Below are 20621 nucleotides of genomic sequence, written 5' to 3'. Positions count from 1 at the left end.
AGATTCAGGACAGTTAAAGGACCCAAAATAACCTTTCTAAACTTATTTAACTTGGTCTAATCAATTTAAACGCTCCTTTTGACCTGGGTCCTGTGGACAATGGGCACATGAGCCAGCCACTTCAGGAAAAATGGTCCATTGGTTACAACATGAAAGCTGGCATTTCCCCAAGTCCCAGCTTAATTCCCTGCTCCACCACAGACTCCCCGTGTGACCTCAGACAAGTCAGTTAGCCTCTCTGTGCCTCATTCCCCCATCTATATACTGTGGATAATAGCCCTGCCCTACAGGGGGATTCTGGGGATAAATACATTAGACCGTGAAGCACTTTGAGAGTGGATGAGAAGTGCTACATAAGGAATTGTCAGTTCATGCAGAGTGCACAGGCCCTTCATTGTGACAGAGCACCGTGGCTGAATGGGACCGTTGGGTTCTGCCACGTAGGTCTGTGTATTTGTTTTGGGAACAGATTTAACCATGGCTTTTTAAAAAAAAGGACAAATCCCCCTTATGCTGGATTACTGTCGCTTATGAAAGCTACAGAGTAGATTCCAGCTGTAGCAGAATGCACATTTTAACTCCAGCCACTCCAAACTCTTCAAGCACAGTCGTCAATGGGTTTGGACAGTTAAGGCAGTTTATAATAATTTAAGCTACCAATCCCATGGCAGCCTCTGGGGCCTGCCGAGTGTCAGCCAGGTGCAGTATTCATTTACACACAGCCTAAAAAGATCAATGCAGACTTGACCTGAGTGACAGAGCAAGACAGCCGTAGAGCCGGGAATAAAAACCAGGAGTCCAAGATCTACTCGCCTCCAAATCTGGCAGTAAACTGAAGTATCAGATGCATCAGTGACGATCCCTTTCTCTAGGCTGTGCGTGGTTTTATCTCAGCATGTGTTTTGCCCAGAAGTTTTGGTTTAAGGTAGTCCGTTTTGGCCCATGTAGAACAGGTGCTATCCTGGGCAAGGAGGCAAGTGTCCCTGACAAGTAGCAACTGGGTAAAGCAGAGAGATCATTTGAAATAAGGGTGTGTCTACACAGCTTAGTGATCACCAAATACGCTATTCTAGAACAGCTGTGTGTGGTCACACTATTCCAGAAAAGTTACTCTGCATTCTTGGCCCTACAGATGGGGGAGCGAGCTTGGAGATCTAGTTTGTACCCTACTTTGCCACTAGAGATGGTCTGAGGCAGAAAGCCCAGCTGGGCTCTTTAGATTCTCCTTAGCTTGTTCATCATCTTTTGGCTAAAAAAAGGTTGTTTGAACTGGAATCAGCAAGTTTAAGACAGACCACACCACCAGTTAGTCATTTTTCTGCTGAACACTTCACTGGAAAGGCTCCAAATGGGGGTGTCTTAGAGGAGACTGGATAATTAGAGTTAATGATCAGAGTTGCCCCTCTGATCTGACCAGCTGGCCAAATTCAGGGCCCAGCAAGGTCATTTCTATTAGGAGGAGAAATAGATGAGTCCGTATTCTTGGTGTTACCTTGTTGATTCACAACATCCAGAGTCGTTTTCCCAGCAGGCAGTTTCTTTGCTCTGAAATTCCTAAGCCTGCCATTCCAGCATGCTCTATGCGCAAGAAGCTTCCTCTGAGGGTCATGCTCACAATTCCTTGTCCTGACTCTCTGCATCCAACACCAACTCTTAGCTCCTTCATTGGCAACTCATCAGTTCACACAGCTTTACTCTGACCTGCCATGCATCCTAGTGCCTTTGGCAGTAGCCCCCCATTGTTTGCAGCTGTTTTTACTACACAGAGGGGCTTAAGTGCTTCTGAGTCTGCAGCTGTCTTCATGGACAAAAAGGTGCATTTTTACAAGGAACTAAACCCCCGTCATCTATCCTGCTATACAATCCTGGTGGTGACAAGGCCCTGTCATTTTATTGCAAGGTAAACTAAGTGAGGTCAACCATGGGCAGAGGGAAGACACTGTAATGAGACAGCTGGGTGAGGTCTGTACAATGACAGGACCTTGGTCTCCACAGTTTTCCTGCTGTAAACAAAATAAAGACCCACCCACCCCACTTTTTTGGGAGGGGTGGGGGGGTGGAGGGACAGTGAAGATGTAGTTCAAGGATTTGTCTAAACACAGTTATTCAAGGACAGCTATTGAGCTTTGAATTCACAACATATTTGAATCTGAATTAACTTTCAAATGCAGACATGCTCCAGGAGTACTTGGCAAACCCACAGGCTTTAACAAGGGTGGTGATTGTCTTTGGATCCCAGCCACACCTGCTGGCACCCAGGAGCACCTTCCGGCATAATAGCAAGAGAGATTTATAATTTCGCCTATTTGAACTCAGACAAAGGCAATAATAATTCATTGGCAACAGGCAGTTAGAGATTTCTCCTCTTTTGTAAGAGACATTTGCATCCCTGACCCACACTAAGGCCTTGGCTACACTGGCAATTCACAGCGCTGCACTTGCTGCGCTCAGGGGTGTGAAAAAACACCCCCCCCCCAGCACAGCAAATGCAGCGCTGTATAGCGCCAGTGTAATCAGCGCTCGCAGCACTGCACGCGCGCTCGCAGCGCTGCAAGCTATTCCCCTCGGAGAGGTTGAGTACTTGCAGAGCTGTGAGAAAGCTCTTGCAGCGCTGGTGGCACAACTACACTTGTGCTTCACAGCGCTGCCGCGGCAGCGCTGTGAATCCGCAAGTGTAGCCAAGGCCTAAGCCAACAACTAAAGCATGGGCGCCCTTAACTCTCCCTCGCAAAAGGCAAGGAAACAAACCAGGTCACAAAAAAATATGCAACAGCCCCACTAGGAAGAGAACACTTTGGCTGCTATTTCTGATTTTAGCACACAGGCAACAAGACTATTTTGGATGGGTTAATTAACCCTCTCACCTTTCCACCCTACTATTCTAGCGGTGCTCCCCAAAGACCACAGACTTCTTGTGCTGCTGCCCTTGGGGCATAGATAAAGCAACATCGGATGTCTTTACCTCCTAGGAGCTCCTTTTAGCCTTTTTTCTAGGCTTGAGGCAGACAGCTTCGTTTTAGACCCATGCTTGACAGTTCAAAGCTCTGCTTTACTATCCCCCTACCCAGCCTCCGCATGGCTAGTGCTGGAATGCCTGCCCAGAGCAGCACTCCAGTCTCAGCCCCACCCTATGCAGCACTTGCTTTGCCTGGAAGCAGACTCAACACAGAGTCAACATTGCATCAGACAGACAGGACTCCACTTACATACATCACACCCCACATCTCCTGAAGACAAGACTAGTGGTGACTCCCTCCCTGTTTGGTTTGGTTCCTGAAAAAGCCAGGGCATCTAATGCAAGCTACATTTTCATGCCACTGAAGTGAGGGCGTTTCAGCATAAGACACTGGCTTACGTGGAAGCTGGCCACTGGCAGAGCACTATGTCGGAGCCCCTGGGCAAGAGATGGCTTCAGTAGCTAGCTTGCTAGCCCCGAGCCACATAAAAAGCCCATAAAGAACACGAAGAGACTGTTCAAATGTCAGTCCTTGTGCCTCATTTCACATGAATCATACATAAGACGTTACGCTTTTGCCAGGAAGAGGGGAAATTCTGACAGGCTGATCCAATGAAAGGAGGAGATTCAGGCTGTTAGGGACACAGCAGCACCTCGGCCATGAAGCCAACAAGAATAGAGGGTAGATCAGAGGAAGTGTCCAAAACACAGCTAGCTAATTCTCTGCCCAATAGGCATTACACTCCAAGTGTGGGGCTAGGACATAAGTCATCTATGCAGGGATTTTTGGTGTTAGTTGATGGAGAACTCCTGCAACAAGAAATTTCTGTTCATCCATCAAAACAGGAACAGGGCATCTGATTTAAGCATATAAATAGACACAAATGAAGCATAGGAGCGTGCCGCTACTACAAAGCTTGGTCATCTCTCACGTTGGGGCTCCACGACCAGCAGTGCGGTGATCAAAGATACTGCGCTGGCCAAGACAGACAATAGCCAGTCCTAGTGTCTATCCTCCCCTGCCACTTATCAGCTCTCTCACAGACAAGGAGCAGCCTGTTGCCACAACAGGCTCTCTCCATCAGCAACAAGCCTGACTCCTTCACTCGGTGTCCAAATGCCAGTCCAGGCTAGCAGCTCAACCAATCCCAACTCCCACCTGACAGACTCAGGATGTCAGATTTATACCAGCACAGCATGGTCGTCACCCCAGATTTCAAACTAATCCGTTCACAAGAGCCTTTGCGTTCATCAATTGTGATCTGGGGTTATTTGTCCTCCTCCAAGTCAACTCCCTTGGGCACGACGTTAGTATGAAAGATGCTATAGAAGGCTGGTCTTTGTGGTTCTAATCCTCTCTCTGCCACAGCCTGCATGACTGTGGGCAAGTCACAACCCAGGGATAATGCCTACCTCATATCCCTGCTCCACCCAGACCGGGATCTAGTTATTTGTATAATTCAGGAACAAAGAACGTTTGATGGTTCAGGAGCTCAGTCAACTTTGCCTGCGTTGCCTCTGCCCTTGGTGTGAGGCAAGGCTATACTCGTTCAGCAGCAAGTTACAGGCTTTGTGACAATTCTCTTCCTTATGGGCTGCATGCCACTTCTCTCATCCCCAGCTACCAAGGAGAGACTTTAATTCAACCACCACTCACTGTGACTCAGCAGATTCGGGAGGATCGTCCCTGTACCAGGCAACTGTTATCACAAATAGACTCTCCCTACTAGGCTTTTTGTTAAAAGCTATGAGGAAAAAAAACCCAAAACACCCTGCCTTTAACTCTAGGAGAGAGACTGAGAGATGCCATTAGGTTTCATAACATGACACGGTCTCTTTCCCTTTCTCACACTGGCAGGCTGCTACGTAGCAGTCTGCAACCAGATTGGGAATATCTACTGCAAATGGACTATACTGACTGTAACTGAGACCCTGAAAAGAGTAAAGCCCCGGTAGAGTGTCAGCATCTGACACAGCCCAGAGGGATCGCTCCCTTTTATACTTTGGCAACACTTGTATGGCTTGACATGTCAACTAAGTATTAACGAATTAACAGCCTAGAGGCCAGGCTGTCTCTGCATACAGACACCATGAAGAAGAGGATGTCTGTAATGGACATGTGAAGTTTACATCAGACACAAAATATGCAATATACAGGCCATGTTGAGTCAGAAGTGTTGGGGACTATCACATTCCTCTGGTCTCCTGTTGGATCTCCCACCATTCCGGACATACTACATGGCTTGAAGTGCCAATCAGGTCTTTACAAGCTTCCCATAGGTGACTATGTTATCTTGGTGACTTGCCCAATATAACACAAGACTGGCCATACTGGGTCAGACCAAAGGTCCATCCAGCCCAGTATCCAGTCTCCCGACAGTGACCAATACCAGGTGTCCCAGAGGGAGTGAACCTAACAGGTAATGATCAAGTGATCTCTCTCCTGCCATCCATCTCCACCCTCTGACAAACAGAGGCTAGGGACACCATTCCTTACCTATCCTGGCTAATCTCCATAAATTTATCTAGTTAAGTCCATTAATGACTGTTTTCTTTTAAACCCTGTAATAGATACCTACACTGTATCCCAGTTTCCCAAACTGTACCAGGAAAGGAGGTTGGGAGTCTAAAGTCTTTCTTGGGATCTCCAGATGCAGGGAGTGCTGTGCAGGAGGCAAGGCACATTCTCATCCAACATGTCCTGCTCATCTTTCATCCCAGCATGTTACAAACTCTTAACCAACCAGACACTCAAGAGACCCACAGAGCTTTAGTTACCAGCGGACAGGAGTCTGAAGGTAGAACAAGGTTAGCAGAAAGCCTTTGAGGTTACTTCAGGAGTGGCAGTTTAAGATAGCTGCCTTAGAGCAGGTTAAACACAGGGCTTTAAGGTCTAATGGGGGTGGGGTGGGAGCAAGGGAACTGCATGCAACTCAGTGCACCTGTTCAGAAAAGTAAGCAGGTAAGTGGATAGACCCAGCCAACTGTAATGCCAGGGAGACCAGATATTACATCCAATGGACACACAACGCAGCCAGTGCAGAGGGATCACTAAGGGTTTATCTCCCCAAACCAGTCATCAACCCGAATGGGGTGAAAGGGGATGAGCAGGATTCCCCTCTCCACCACCTGCAACCAGAGCCCCCAGCTGTCCTATCCAGGCCTTGGAGCAGCCATCATCACAGCGCTAGGAGGGGAGGAAGCACCCGTCCACCTGAAGGGCAACTCTGGCGGCTTGGGTAGCCAAGGCACCTTCAGGCAGAGGAGGGGATCTGCAGCCTGCCAGGTACAGAGCTGGAGCCAAGATGCATTTCAGAGTGGTAGTCGTAGTTAGTCTGTATCAGCAAAAAGACCGAGGAGTACTTATGACACCTCTTCCTACTGTATTTTCCACTGCATGCATCTGAAGAAGAGGGCTTTCGCCTACAAAAGCTTATGCTCAAATAAATGTGTTAGTCCCTAAGGAGCCGGACAGAATCAATAGGGTCAGCCAGGACTTGGGTCTCTCCTAGATCTGGGGTATGGTCAGGGCCGCCCAGAGGATTCAGAGGGCCTGGGGCAGAGCAATTTTGGGGGGCCCCTTTTTTTTAATGGAAGAAGGTGCAATACTATAGAATACTATATTCTCATGGGGGTCCCTGCAGGGCCCGGGGCAAATTGTCCCACTCCACTCCCACCCCCAAGGCGGCCCTGGGTATGGGACACGTGTCCGTTTTCCCTTCGCTACCGGAACAAGTCTTGCCTAAGACAGGGTCCTCCACGCTCCCCAGGTCCCCCCCAGACACCAAGGTATGTACAGCGCCGTCCCCCCACCCGTATCCTCCAGGGGATGGGGGAATTGCAGCTCCACTCCCCCCTATGCATCTGCCCCAGGGGACACGTGGCTCCCCCCCCCCGGCTTCTGCCCCCTCCCAGCGCCTCACCGGATGAGATCCAGGAAGGAGTCCGCCACCTCCTTGGCCTCGGGCACGGCGCCGTCCCCCTCGCCCCCTAGGCTGGGCGGCGCGGCCCCCTGGCCGGGCCGGATGATGAAGGCCAGGCTGACGCCGAGGGCCGAGGCCAGCAGCGTGGTGAGCAGGAAGAAGAGCATGGCCCAGCCCCCCAGGCGGCCCAGGGCGGCGGGGTCCAGGCTGGCGGCGCCGGCGACCAGGCTGCAGACCACGAGCGGCAGGATGATCATCTTCAGCAGGCGCAGCAGCAGCTCGCCGGGGAAGGAGAAGGCGAGGACCCCGGCGCGGCTCAGCCCGCCCGGCACCTGCCGCACGCCGAGCCCCACGGCCACGCCGGCCAGCACCCCGGCCACGGTCAGCAGCACCAGCAGGTTGGCGCGCAGGCAGCGCCGCGCGCGGGCGGCCCGGGAGGGGGAGCCCGGCGCGGGGAAGAGGGGCCCGTGGCCGGCGTCCGGCGGGCCGATCTCCCCGTTGGAGGCGCCCTTCTCCCCGGCGCCCGGGAGGCGGACGCGGTCCCTACACGCGGCCATGGCGCGCACGGGGCGTCGGGTCCCGATGCGCGCGCGCGGGACGGGGGAGCCTCGAGACAGCGCGCGAGCGCCTCGGCCTGGGGCGCGAGCTGCCGGCGCGTGAGAGAATAGGGAAGCATCGAGCTAGCGGCAGGGCTTTTGCGGAGTGGCTAGGGGGCGGGGCACGGGCGGTGATTGGTGGAAGCGGTCGAAGGGGCGGGGCGGGGCGGTGAGGGCGGGAGATGATAGATAGAGCGGCCAAAGCCTGGCGGGGGAGAAGGGACCAGGCTACTGGATAGGGGAGGGGCTAATTCCCGGGGGAGGGCGGGGCAAGGAGGAGAGGGAGAGTGGGTTTCCCGCCCAAAAGGCTCTGCCCAACTGCCGGTTGTTGAGGGAGCGGGTTGTTGTTGTCCCCCCACATATTACCTCAGTAGGGAAGTTGTGCCCCCACCTACACACAGCCACCCACAAGTCTATGTCACCAAAACTCCCTTTACGCAGGCGGGTCCTTTCCACCTCTGAGTCACCCTCCCCGAATTCTCACATCAGACCAGGCTCGCCACACAAAGCCCCACATCCGCCGTGTGACAGGGACACCTTGCTGGTGGCCGTGACACCGCCTCTGTGCGCTTAGCCCCTGCGCCTCCAGTCCCATCACCGCACCCGACCACCACATCCCTCCTCCTCCAGTCCCCTCAGAAACACCTCAGAGCACATAGCCAGCCCCGAACTCAGTCTGCTGCCCTGCCTGTTAGCCAGCGGCTGGACGGTGCCTCCCAACTGTCAGCGCCTGTGTCTCAGCCACACAACTGCCACCACCCAGCCACCCAACAGTTATTCCCAACTGCCATCTCCCACCCAACAGTGCCTCCCAACTGTCACCGCCTGTGTCTCAGCCACACAACTGCCACCACCCAGCCACCCAACAGTTATTCCCAACTGCCATCTCCCACCCAACAGTGCCTCCCAACTGTCACCGCCTGTCTCTCAGCCACACAACTGCCACCACCCAGCTACCCAACTGTGCCTCCCAACTGCCACCATCCAGCCACCCAACAGTTACTCCCAACTGCCACCTCCCCCAGATGGTGCCTCCCAACTGTCAGCGCCTGTCTCTCAGCCACCCAAGTTACTCTAACTAGCCACCCAACAATTTACTCCCACCAATCACACAACAGTTACTCCCACCTGCCATCTCCCATCTTGCAACCACCCAAGTTACTCCCACCTTCCACCTCCCAGCCACCTAAGTTACTCCCACTAGCCACACAACAGTTACTCCCACCAACCACACAACAGTTACTCCCAGCTGCCATCTTACTTCTCCCACCCACCAGACTGCCACCTCCCTGCCACCCAACAGTTCCTCCCAGATGCATTCTCTCAGCCTCCAGCTCCTACTCAATTGTTACCCCCAAATGCCACTTTCCAACTCCCATACCCAGCTTCCCACTCCCCAGGGGGCATTCTGATTAACTCTGTCTCTCCTGCTGCTCCGGAGCATCACCCTAAGCACCAGGCTTGGTGCATGACTAGCAGTACCTCTGAGAAGGACATATGGTTTCCACCTCTGAGGGCATCCAGGATGATCCTGAGCCCTTAAAAATGGACAGGTGGCAGTGTGTGCTGCGCAACATTACAGATTCCCCAGGACAGCTACCTCAACAAAGGGACAGTCCTGGGAAAACCTGGGCAGGTGGCAAACCTAGGCTCCAAGCCTAGCTCCCTGGTTACTCAGTGAGGGAGGGACAGGAAGAGGACGGACAGACAGTGGGCTGGGAGAGAAGGAACAGCTATAAGCATGGAGATGAGAAGGGATGAAAAAAAAAAGAAGAGAGGAGAGAAGAGGATGGACAGGATACCTCATGGCTATGAACAATGAGCGCCTTGACGGACCCAATCCAGACCTGCCACCCCGCCTCAGGTAGGAGAATTGACAGTAACGGGCAGAAGTGAAGGAGAATGGGAAACGTGTGAGCAATATTTCGAGACATTCTTTTTCTGGGTAAGACCCATCACTCCTCTTCCTATTCCCTGCATCAACTAGACTTGTAGGGCCAGACCCTCAGCTGATGTAAATTGGCATAGTTCCAGTGAAGTCAATAAAGCAACATCAATATACAACAGCTGAGGATCTGGCCTATTATTCACAACTCCAGCAAATTCTGCGTCTTTCCCTCTGTCAGAGTTCCTGGGCTAACTGCCTCTCTGACTCCTTCCTGGTCTTTATGGGTGCACTTCCTCCAGGTCTCATGGATAGAGTCAGCACATCTTTCAGGGTGGAATCACACAGTTCTCCCACTCTCAGACTGGCCTTGAGCTGCAGTCTACTGGCATTAGTCTTGATTATCTCGTCAGATTCAATTTAGGCTTAGCACCTACAGTCCACTCCTGTCGGGAGCAATGACCAATGATATCCAATGACCACAAACAGCCTTTTAAAGCAAAGTATTGTTTATTTAGAATAAAAGCATTTCAGAGAAAAAGCTCTTAAAATTACAAACAGACTTTATGCATGTCTAGCTTACCAGATGCCAATCTACCTTCCACCTGGAGATCCTGGTAAGTTTAAGCTGTTTACAGACATCCCAAGACCTCTGGGAACTGGGTGACAGTCTGTTCCCTCAACTCACAAACCAGTTCACTCTGTCTGCTTTATGGATAGTGTCTTTAAATCTTGGTCAGTTGTTTGATCACCCCCCTTTCCCAGAGTCCAAGTCACTATGTAACTCAGGGGTCGGCAACCTTTCAGAGGTGGTGTGCCGAGTCTTCATTTATTCACTCTAAGGTTTCGCGTGCCAGTAATACATTTTAACATTTTTAGAAGGTCTCTTTCTATAAGTCTATAATATATAACTATTGTTGTATGTAAAGTAAATAAGGTTTTTAAAATGTTTAAGAAGCTTCATTTAAAATTAAATTAAAATGCAGAGCCCCCCGGACCGGTGGCCAGGACCCGGGCAGTGTGAGTGTCACTGAAAATCAGCTCGCATGCCGCCTTCGGCACGCGTGCCATAGGCTGCCTACCCCTGATGTAACTGTTTATAGCCCCTTGATCTGTTACTCCTAGCACTAGCTACACAAGTCATGTAAATTCGTTGGAAGCAAGATGTTGGGAGTATCTGCTCTCCTTTTTGCAGCCTGCCCTGACCTTGGCATTTCCAGCGAGAGCTGCCCCAGGCACCACAGGTCACACCCTGTAGTGGGAGAGCGAGACAAACAGGGACCCAGGTCCTGGCAGCCAAGACCACTGGACTGTTACAGCGATAAGCACACAGAAAACAGTGGGCTACACCCAGTGAGTACTGGTCCTCATAACTGGGCCCTTCAGCATGGCCCAGTTTGTTTCCCCTTCCTGACCCAGGCCCTCCAGCATGACCCCATCTGCTTCCTTTGCTACATCATGGGTACTGGGCACCCCTCCTTCCCTCTTCCCTGCCCGTTGTTTTTAGTTTTTACTGATTTTCACCCTTTTTAAAATTTTGGAATAAATAATAAGAAATTCCCAGGAAACTTTAAACAAAATAACTGAAAACTAAAGACCCTATCCCATTAACCCAATATACTTATACAGGCTCTCTCAATGACAAGGTCACATACAGCATGACTACAGCTAAAGGCTTGGGGTGTCACACAGTGTGCTGGTTGCGTTGTTGTGTGCGTGGTTCAGAAGAACAGCAGCAGTTGGGCCAAGTAATCCTCCAGCTGTGTGGTCTCTTGTACAACCAATGAAATTGTTGCATGCAAATTATCTGTAGAATAAGGGTAGTGATTGGTTAAGTTACCTCTGCTATGACAATGGTCTAGGATTCTTGGGGTGGCATATGCCTTGCTGTTGCCCGGGTGTACTTCTTAAAGTCAAAATGGCCGAGAACTTAAAAACTGGATGGCAACAGACCATGAATCCCCGGGATGATCAAACCTAGTAATATTCTAAATAAAAAGAGCTCTCACTCATGCTTGTAGCTGTTTCCATCACTTCAGACTGACTCAGCAGACACTCTAGGGTGTGTCAGAGTGACAATCCTGGAATTGTATTATATAGATTACGTGGCAGCTCCATGTCTGCCACACCCTCTTCCTCATTTCATTCTGAATGAGCTAAAAAGGCAAATGCTTCCCTATTGCTTCTTACTAGGGCTTTGCTGTTGTCCCCATTAGGGCATAAGCAGCATCTCCCCCTGTTCACACACGCATGTTTTTATTTACATTATTTCAACAGCTGTACTTAAAGCTCCTATACTTCCAAAATTGTACTGACTAACTTGGAATGGTGTGGTTTAGCTAGGGCAGAGCAGTACATTTTTCACACACTGTCCCTTTCCCTCGACTCTCTTAATCTTCATGCATAAGTTGCCCTATCCTTCCCACACACACCTGGAAATGCAGGCATGTATTGTCTTGCTGCCTTCTCTCCAAGTCCAAACTGGAAATTCAGAGCTACCACCTCAGGACACTGTTTTGTTGATTGTGGAACCGACACACATTCCCATTATATCTGACCATCAGTCAGGGTCGTCCTTAGGATTTATGGTGCCCTAGGCGGGATTATTAAACTGGTGCCCCTATGCCTGACTTGCTCTTAGCAACACAAACATAAGCTTACAGTATTGGAAAACTTGCCACATGCACTTTATTAAAAACAGTTTAACTTAATTAAGCACACTGTAATGCTGGTGGACTAGCACTAAAGAAGTAGCGCTATAGAAAAAAATCTGATTTATTGACAGAATGAAGCAAATAATATAATATAGCCGTGAGTCTGTGACTTTGAGCTAGTGTGAAGACACCTCACAAGGCGCTCCGCCCTGACTGAGACACGGTAGAGTTGGAAACCCAGGTCATTTTTACAAAGCCACTTTTTAGTTTTAAATGTATAGTGGTCATCAGTCTTAATGTTAGTTACAACTCTCTATCAACCTTATACTGTAAATAGATTAATGGCATTATCCAGTTTAATAAGCTGGGTTTCCAAGCAGTGGGAAAATATAACCCTAGTTTTACTCCTAGGTAAAGCACAAAGTGACCTGAATGAAGTCAGTACAGAATCATCTCATCTAGATTAAGGTAGCACAGAAATGTTACAGAAGTCCTATTGTGCCTTATTTTTCTTTGGAAAGACGTGAGCAATAGCAGCACATTTTGGGCACTGCCAGAAATACAGGATAAATCACTGCCTCTAAAGTTCCATCACAAACTGACATTTTCACAGTTCTAGCATGATCTGCTGCACAGATTCTTCACAAGGAAGTGTCCCTGGCCTTTTTAACTCATATTAAGCATGTATTTACTTTATGAAAGTTGGACAAAACATTGTGAAAACGTAAGACATTGGCAGCCCAACCTCTGGGCTGGCAAAAGCTATACTGACTCACTGGAAAAAAAAGCAAGAGAATCTTAGTACAACATATGGTCACTCGGATGCATCTGAAGAAGTGAGGTTTTACTCAAGAAAGCTTATGCCCAAATAAATCTGTTAGTCTTTAAGGTGCCACCAGACTCCTTGTTGTTTTTATATGGTCACTCTATACACTAGTAAGGAGATGAGCATATTACAGTTGTTGGAGGGCTCTATTCAGCAGTAACAGGGCTATAGGAAAGCCAGTCAACATTTTTTGTTTCTCTGATGAAAACTGGCCCACTCCCTGCCTCAAACCAAACCTGTCACAAATAATTGTCAACAACTTAATTTTCTGTTTTTGGCTAAGATATTGATTTTTTTAAAAAAATATTGAAATTGGATTCAGGATTGTTAGCAAGCATTTTTGGCAAACAAAGTTGTTAAATGACAATCTAAATGGCAACACAGTACTGCTTTCATGCTTGGCTCACCCCCGGCCTGCTGGTCCCACAGCTGCAGTAGAGGAGAGATAGGTGGAAAACTGCAGGACCCCAAAATCCACCTCTTGGGGTGCAGAGTGGTAACCACAGCAGCAAGCCCTCAGGTCCAATCACACACCAATGGGCACCACCGCCAGCCCAATGGACCATGGTGAAGTTAGCACAGCATCTGATCTCAGGGATGGAGCACCCACGGAGCCACAGTAGCTCATCCTGCCCTGTACCGTTCCCCCCGGATGAGATGGATCGCTGCCAGCCCGGGGGAGAGACGCGCTCCTCAGCTAGGGTGACCAGATGTCCTGATTATATAGGGCCAGTCACGATATTTGGGGCTTCGTCTTATAGAGGCACCAATTAACCCCACCTAGGGTGACCAGACAGCAAGTGTGAAAAATCATGCCAGGGGGTGGAGGGTTAAGAGCCTGTATAAGAAAAAAACAAAACAAAATTGGGACTGTCCCTATAAAAGTGGGACATCTGGTCACCCTACCCCAACCCCCTGTCCTGATTTTTCACACCAGTCACCCTTTCCCCAGCCCAGCCAGCTGTGTGTGACATTCCAACCCTGGCTAGGTGCCGAGGAAGTGAGTTAGTTTCACTTTCATTCCTCAGAGTCAGCAGGCAAAGCCCCCTCCTTCCCCCCCCCCCCACTTTCCCTAGCACCTCACCCAACCCAGCCCTGCCGGGGGGGGGGGGGGGGGGGGGGGGGCGCCGGGGGGGGGGGGGGGGGGGGGGGGGTTGGGGGGGGGGGGGGAGAATGGACGTTATGGGGGGGGCAACAAAGGATACTGCCAGAGCCACCCAGTCTGCCTCACCTCACGCCGCCGGGGGAGAGAGTCACAATCACAGGTGAGTTCCTTCCCCCACCCCTTCCCAGAGACCCCAGCAGCCAATCCCCTCCCTCAGACTGTGCTGCAGGCATTCGGCTCTCTCTAGGACCCAGCGCAGCTCTTACGTGCTCCACTACTTGCCATCTGTCTGGCAGAGTGTGGGTGCCCCACGCGACTGCCTATTCTGCCTATGGCTAAGGATGGCCCTGCCATCAGTACTAGAAAGTTAATCTTGCCAGATGTTATCTGAGTTTTCACAAGAGCTGTGATGAGTGGGTAGGGCCATGGAACAGTCTGTGCATCCTAGCCCGACTCCAGAGTCTAGTCCAAGGGAGGGCAAACTATGGCCCGCGGGCTGGATCTGGGCCATCAGGGCTTTCAGTCCGGCCCACGGGATTGCCAGCCCCGTGGCGCACCAGGGCTAAGGCAGGCTCTCTGTCTGCAGTAGCCCCGCGCCACTCCCAGAAGTGGCTGGCACCACATCCCTGTGGCACGTGGGGCTGGGGCAGAGGGTTCCATGCGCTGCCCTCGCCTGCAGGCACCACTCCCCACAGCTCCCATTGGCCGTGAACAGGGAACCGCAGCCAATGGAAGCTTCAGGGGTGGTACCCACAGGCGAGGGCAGCGTGCGGCGGAGCCACCTGCTACCCCCCACCCCCAGGAGCCACTGCCGGACATGCTGGCCACTTCCAGGAGCGGTGCAGGGCCAGGGTAGGTAGGAAACCTGCCTTAGCCCCACTGTGCACCACTGCCACCCTGGAGCCACTCGAGATAAGTGGCGCTGGGCTGGAGCCCGCACCCCAAACCGCTTGCACACTGCACCCCAACCCTCTGCCCTGAAATCCCTCCTGCACCCCCACCCCCTGCCCCAGCCCTACATTCATGGCCCTGCGTACAATTTCCCCACCCAGATGTGGCCCTTGGGCCAAAAAGTTTGCCCACCCCTGGTCTAGTCAGAGAGAGAGAAATGGGTTTGTTGCAGAGACTAGTGCAAATTCAGCCCTGATGTCCAGGAAAGTTGCACCTGCTAACACCAGAACTGAATCTGGTTCAGTGACTCTTTGCTCAAGCCAAAGAGCACATCCAGTATTTTGTTTACAGCCAGATTCCATCCCCTCCCTTGCCCTTTTGCAAGACTGTGGGTATGTCTACATACCAAAAGCTCTTTAGCTGGATTCAAGCTCCTTCAGGTAGACTAGCCCAAACACAGATTTTGCTGTGTGGGGACCCATTCTTAGTCACTCTTCAGTTCAAATCATGAACATGGAACCCTTCTGCCAGGTGTTGTTGGCAGCAAAAAGGGCCAGGCTCAATTTTCTAGTTGTTCTTTTTAAAGACTTAAATAACACAGTTGAAGCCCGCACTCAGAAACCTGGGAAACATATATACCACCCAGGGATTCTGGGTAGGCAACGACTTCTCCACTTGCAAGCATTGTGTCCAGGGGTTTAAAACAAAGAACTTTATGGGAGGGGGGAGGGGACACAACAGAATAAACTTGGGAAAGGCAGCAATTAATACATTAACAAATTCTCTGAGGTAAGTCTCCCAACTGCCCAGCGTGTTTTAACAATAATCTCAACCTCTGTCCTCCTCTTGCAGTTGTGAGCTGCTAATGAGTTCTAGTATCACCTCCTCCCCACTCGCAGTTTGCCATCCTGGGTTGGTGTATTGCAAGGATTCTGGCAGGTCAGTGCTGCTCTATCACCTGACCCATTTGAAATTATTTCAGCTTCGATTGCTGGGTAGAGAGGCCTGCATCTGAGTCTCTTTCCCCTAGGTAAGCTGCAGCACTCTGCAAGCCATTTCAGTTCTACCCTATCCCTCACCTCAAAGCCATCTCTGCTCTGGGTTGTCTGTTGCCTCCAAACTCTCTTAATTTAGCTCTTTAAAGAGGAATCAGTTGTGTCAGGGAGCCTTGACTATGTCTTTACCACCAGAGAGACAATTGTAGCAGAAGATAAAAACCTCTTGTCAGTCTTGCCCAAGCTCCCATATGCCCCTATGCATGACTACAGCTTACTCTCTAGGTTTCAGAGCTTACAAAACTGTATTGGCATGATGTGTTATAACTGTTTCCAAAGTGTAAAAAGACCAAAACATCAGGTCTGTCAGAGGTGGATACAGTGCTTTAAGCAATCATTAAGACTGTTTTTCCTTCTACCTGCAGACTCCAGCAGCCCTTCTCAAACCAATGCAAGGAACCCCCTGTCCTCTCCCCACTACATTAGTACAGATTGCTATTGGCATTTTTTATAGTTAAAGGGTTCTTCGAGGGAGTGAGAGGAGGAAAACACCCCACACAATATTACAATATTCACCTGTGAGAAGAAATTATTTTTCCATTTTAGGCACCAGACAATTTAACTCAGTTTCCCTCAGGAAAGGCAATGCAAGACATGAAGAGCTACAGAAGCCCTAAATTGGTTCTGAGGATGATTAACAAGCTGTAAAGCCTTTCACCCCAGCTTAAGGGTTCAAATCCAACCCCAAGCCCTTTTGAAATGGATAATTTGAAAAAACAAACCTGTCATCACTGGTTTTTAGGATATTTTGAATGCACCCCCCTAATCCACAGCCTCCAGCCATACTGGGTCAGAACAATGGCCCATCTAGCCCAGTATCCTGTCTTCCGACAGTGGCCAATGTCAGGTGCTTCAGAGGGAATGAATAGAACAGGTCATCATAAATCATCCCCTATTGCCCATTCCCAGATTCCTGCAAACAGAGGCTAGGATCGCAAACCTTTTTGGTTTTCTGATGTAGAGGAGCAAGGCAGGTGGGTTATTAGCCACAATGAAGAGCAACTGATAGAGAGTTTTGTCTGGTTTTGACTAGGAGTCAGATTTTTGGTTATTCCGTCCCTGCATTTGGGAGTGGGGGAAAGCCACCTTTATGCTCCTCATATTCCGGAGCTATGGAGAGCTGGGCTGGCCTCAGGGTTGCTCTAACTTACATTCTGTTTCCTATGGCCTCCTATGGGCATCGGAGAACAGTCACAGCATACCGTACTCCACCGAAGCCCCCGTTCCATCCTATATGGGCCCTGGGAAGCAGAGAATAACCATAGCAGTGTGCTCTGACCCTGTTCCCAATCTACCTCCTGAGGGCCTTGGGAGCACAGAATCGCATCAGCACAATATGCTCCACCCCGACCTATGAGCTCTGGGGAGCAGAGAATAGCCACAGTACAGTGTGTTCTGGTCACACACCCCACACCATCTACAGCTGGGGCTGGGAGCAGGGTCAAGGCAGATCCCTTATGCCAGCTCTATACCAGCCAGTGGGCTGTTTGTGCTCAGTTTAAGGCCTTTAAAGGTAAAAGGGCCTTAGCGTAAACAAGAATCCATTCCTGGCTCTGCCCCTGATTCACTGTGTGACTCAGACAACTCAGTTCCTCCATGTCTCCCATGGTAAAATGGGGGCACTATTACATAGGCGCCAACTTTTCCCGGCACTGGTGGGTGCTCGACCCCTCCTGCCCTGCCCCCATTCCAACCCCTTCCCCAAAGACCTTGCCCCAACTCCACCCCCTCCCTGCCCCTATTGGATCCCTTCCCCAAATCCCCACCGTGGGCCCGCCTCTTCCCCAAGTGCACCGCCTTCCCCCTCCTCCCCCTGCCTCCCAGCGCTTGCCACCATGAAACAGCTGTATAGAAATATAGATTTTAAGTGATTATAAGCAGCAGGCATAGAGGTCAAAGTTGGTTACTTAAGAAATAAAAATAAATGTGCAGTCTAAGTTCTACAAACTATGCAGGATTTGTCTGAAGCAGTGTCTCCCTCTGACAGATGGTGCAAGCAGGTTACAGGTCTTCAAAACACAGGCTTGGGACTCTTACAGCCTGGGGCCACCTTCCTCCAGTTCAAAGTCTTTGTCCTCCAGCCGTGTTTCCTGGTGTTGACACCATTTAGGCAAACTAGGCGGCCGCCTAGGGCGCCTAGTGGTTGGGGGTGCCTAAAAGCCCGCTCAGGTGAGGAGGTGGAGTGGAGGTGAGCTGGGGCGGGGGGAGGGCTGCCCGCAGTAACAGGGGGGTTGCACAGGGGAACTGCTCCGCACCCCAGATCACCTCCACTCTGCCCCCTCTGTTGAGCACACAGCCCCCGCTCTAAGTCTCCTCCAGTCGGCGCCGCAAGCCTGGGAGGGGAGGAGAATTAGAGCGGCACCGGCGTGCTCAGAGGAGGAGGCGGAGCTGAGGTGGGCTCCCCAGGCGGGGTTAGCTGCCGTGGAGACGGGCTCCCCGGGTGGGGTTAGCTTCCACGGGGGGGAGAGGGTCTCCCCGGGCTGGGTTAGCTGCCGTGGAGGGGGGGGTCTCCCCAGGCGGGGTTAGCTGCCATGGAGGGGGGGTAGCTACTGCGGGGGGGCTCCCCAGGTGGCAGGCTCCCCGGGTGGGGGGCTGGGTTAGCTGCCAAGGGGGGGCGGGGTTAGCTGGGGGGGCACAAGGTGGAAGTTTTGCATTGGGTGCGAAACTTCCTTACACCGGCCCTGGGTGTTGAGTTGTGGGGGGAGTGAGGCCAAGTGATGATGTCACTTCCCCTCTTTTATAGTTTCTTCCAGATTGCTGGAAAGATCGATGCTGTGATGTGAGGGTCAGTTAGTCCCCATTGGTCAAGCAGTCTCCATTGCATATATGCTCTCTCTGAGAATTCTCCATTGCATACAGTCTCTGGGATAATGGATTCTTTCCCAGATGTGTGTTGATGAGCCATTAACACTGCCTAGCTACTCCACTGTTGTACCTGAAAGGCTGGTTGTGGGTGTTCCCAACCTCAAAACATATTTCAGTAACATATACTGCAATTACAATCCAATGGAATGCTAATGTTCAACAGATCAAGACTTTTAAAATGATACCTCACAAGGTATACTTTGTACAAAACATATCATAATCATATCATCACGGTGAATATGGGGGTGCCAGGGTGCTACTATGAGGTACAGAATGTCACACTCTCCCTCAATCTGCCCTTCCTGTAGTTCATCTCCACTTTCTGTCTGTTGCTGGCAGTAGTTACACTGTGGCTGGGATTTGTAGCTTGGGCTAGTAACGTAGTAAACATTAGAGCTAGTCAAAATATTTCCAACAGAAGAACCCCCTCCCTGTCACCACCCCCCAGAAAATGCTGAATCAACAAAATCAAAACTTTTGAGGTATCATATTAGATTCACTAAAATATTTGACAGCAAAATTATCAGAATATTTCAACAAAGTCAAAACATTTCATTTTGACTTGTATATTGTATCATCATTTAGAATGAAATATAAAAGCCAGTGTAAAAAATTGAAAGTAGGAAATTTTTGGTTCTACCAACCTTTTATTTCTCCCCCTCACGCCAATTTTGCTGCTGAAAAAAGGAATGGAGAAATGGGTCAGAAATAGGTGGATGGGAGGGAATGTTCACCCACAGACAATTTTTTTTGTTTAGAAAACATTCAATTTCAAAGGTTTTCTGAACCAAAAACTTTCATTCCCCCCTCCCACAAATACACACCTGTACTCCCTAATTTTCTCTGTCAATGTCAATGGGACAACTCATGGTAGCAAAATTAAGCACATTAGTGAAATATGTGCAGGATTAGGGTCATGATTAAGGCTATCAGTCACAGAATCCATGACTTCCAACAACCTCTGTGACTTCAGCCTGTGGTGGTCAGGAGCTGCAGGGTCCCCCACCGCCCACTGGGGCCAGGAGCTGAGAGGTACCTCCGACGCATCTGGTGGCCCCCTAGAGCTCTCAGCCTCTGGAGGAACCACCCGAGCTCTTCCGGACACCAGGGGAAACCCCACAGCACCTGGCCACTGGGGTGGTGGCAGCAGAACCCCCGAGCTCCTGGCTGCCAGGAGCGGCGGTGGCAGAACCCCTAAGCTCTTAGCCCCCAGTGCTGCGGGTGGCAGAGGTATCTGTAACAGGGTGCTGGCTAGGAGAAACAAGCCAGGCCCCTGTTAGCCCTGTTCCAGAGGGAAAAGGATATTAGTTGGGCTGGCTGAGGGGCCATGCCCTAATTACCAGAGTGGATCCACCTGCAGGTGTGGGTAGCCAGCCTGCCCTATAAAGCTGGCTAAGAAACAGGAAGGAGACAGGAAAGGGAGGAGTGTGGGCTCTAGAGCCCTGCTGGCTAGGAAGTTTGCACTCTCCCAGAGTGTTGGTCTCTGGTGGGAACGGACACAAACAAGAGGACATGGGTGCTGCACTTCAGTTGGTCTCTGATGGTGTTTGTGGAGGGGCTGAGAGCAGGCACTGCTACATGACCTCACAGCTCCAGCTGCCGAGGGGGGTGGGGGAATCCTTGAGCTCCCAGCTGCCATGGCCCCTGGAGCTGTGGGCAGCAGAGGTACCCCCCCCCCCAGCTGCTGCAGGCAGCTCCTAGCCCCTGCACAGTTGCCCCGCTTCAGGCGGTGTGGGGACCTGCAGATCCCCACGTTGTCATGGATATTTTTAGTAAATATCATGACTTCCATAATTTTTATTTTTTGCCTGTGACTTTTACTAAAAATATTCATTACAAAATCATAGCTTAGTCATGATCTCCAG

General features: G+C 50.8%; 1 protein-coding gene across 1 annotated transcript in view; it reads right to left on the bottom strand.

The window, feature by feature from the left end:
• The window catches only part of SLC1A5 (solute carrier family 1 member 5), a 30257-nt gene extending 22738 nt beyond the window's left edge, over nucleotides 1-7519 (bottom strand). The window contains exon 1 of the mRNA XM_034792408.1: nucleotides 6880-7519. Coding sequence (XP_034648299.1) covers nucleotides 6880-7436 — 557 coding nt within the window. The 5' untranslated portion in view covers nucleotides 7437-7519. The remainder of the gene's footprint in view (nucleotides 1-6879) is intronic.
• Nucleotides 7520-20621: the final 13102 nt, after the last annotated feature.

The sequence above is a fragment of the Trachemys scripta genome, chromosome 16, assembly GCF_013100865.1.
Source record: "Trachemys scripta elegans isolate TJP31775 chromosome 16, CAS_Tse_1.0, whole genome shotgun sequence".
In the NCBI taxonomy this organism is placed as follows: Eukaryota; Metazoa; Chordata; order Testudines; family Emydidae; genus Trachemys; species Trachemys scripta.
This window is presented reverse-complemented; position numbering and strand designations above follow the sequence as displayed.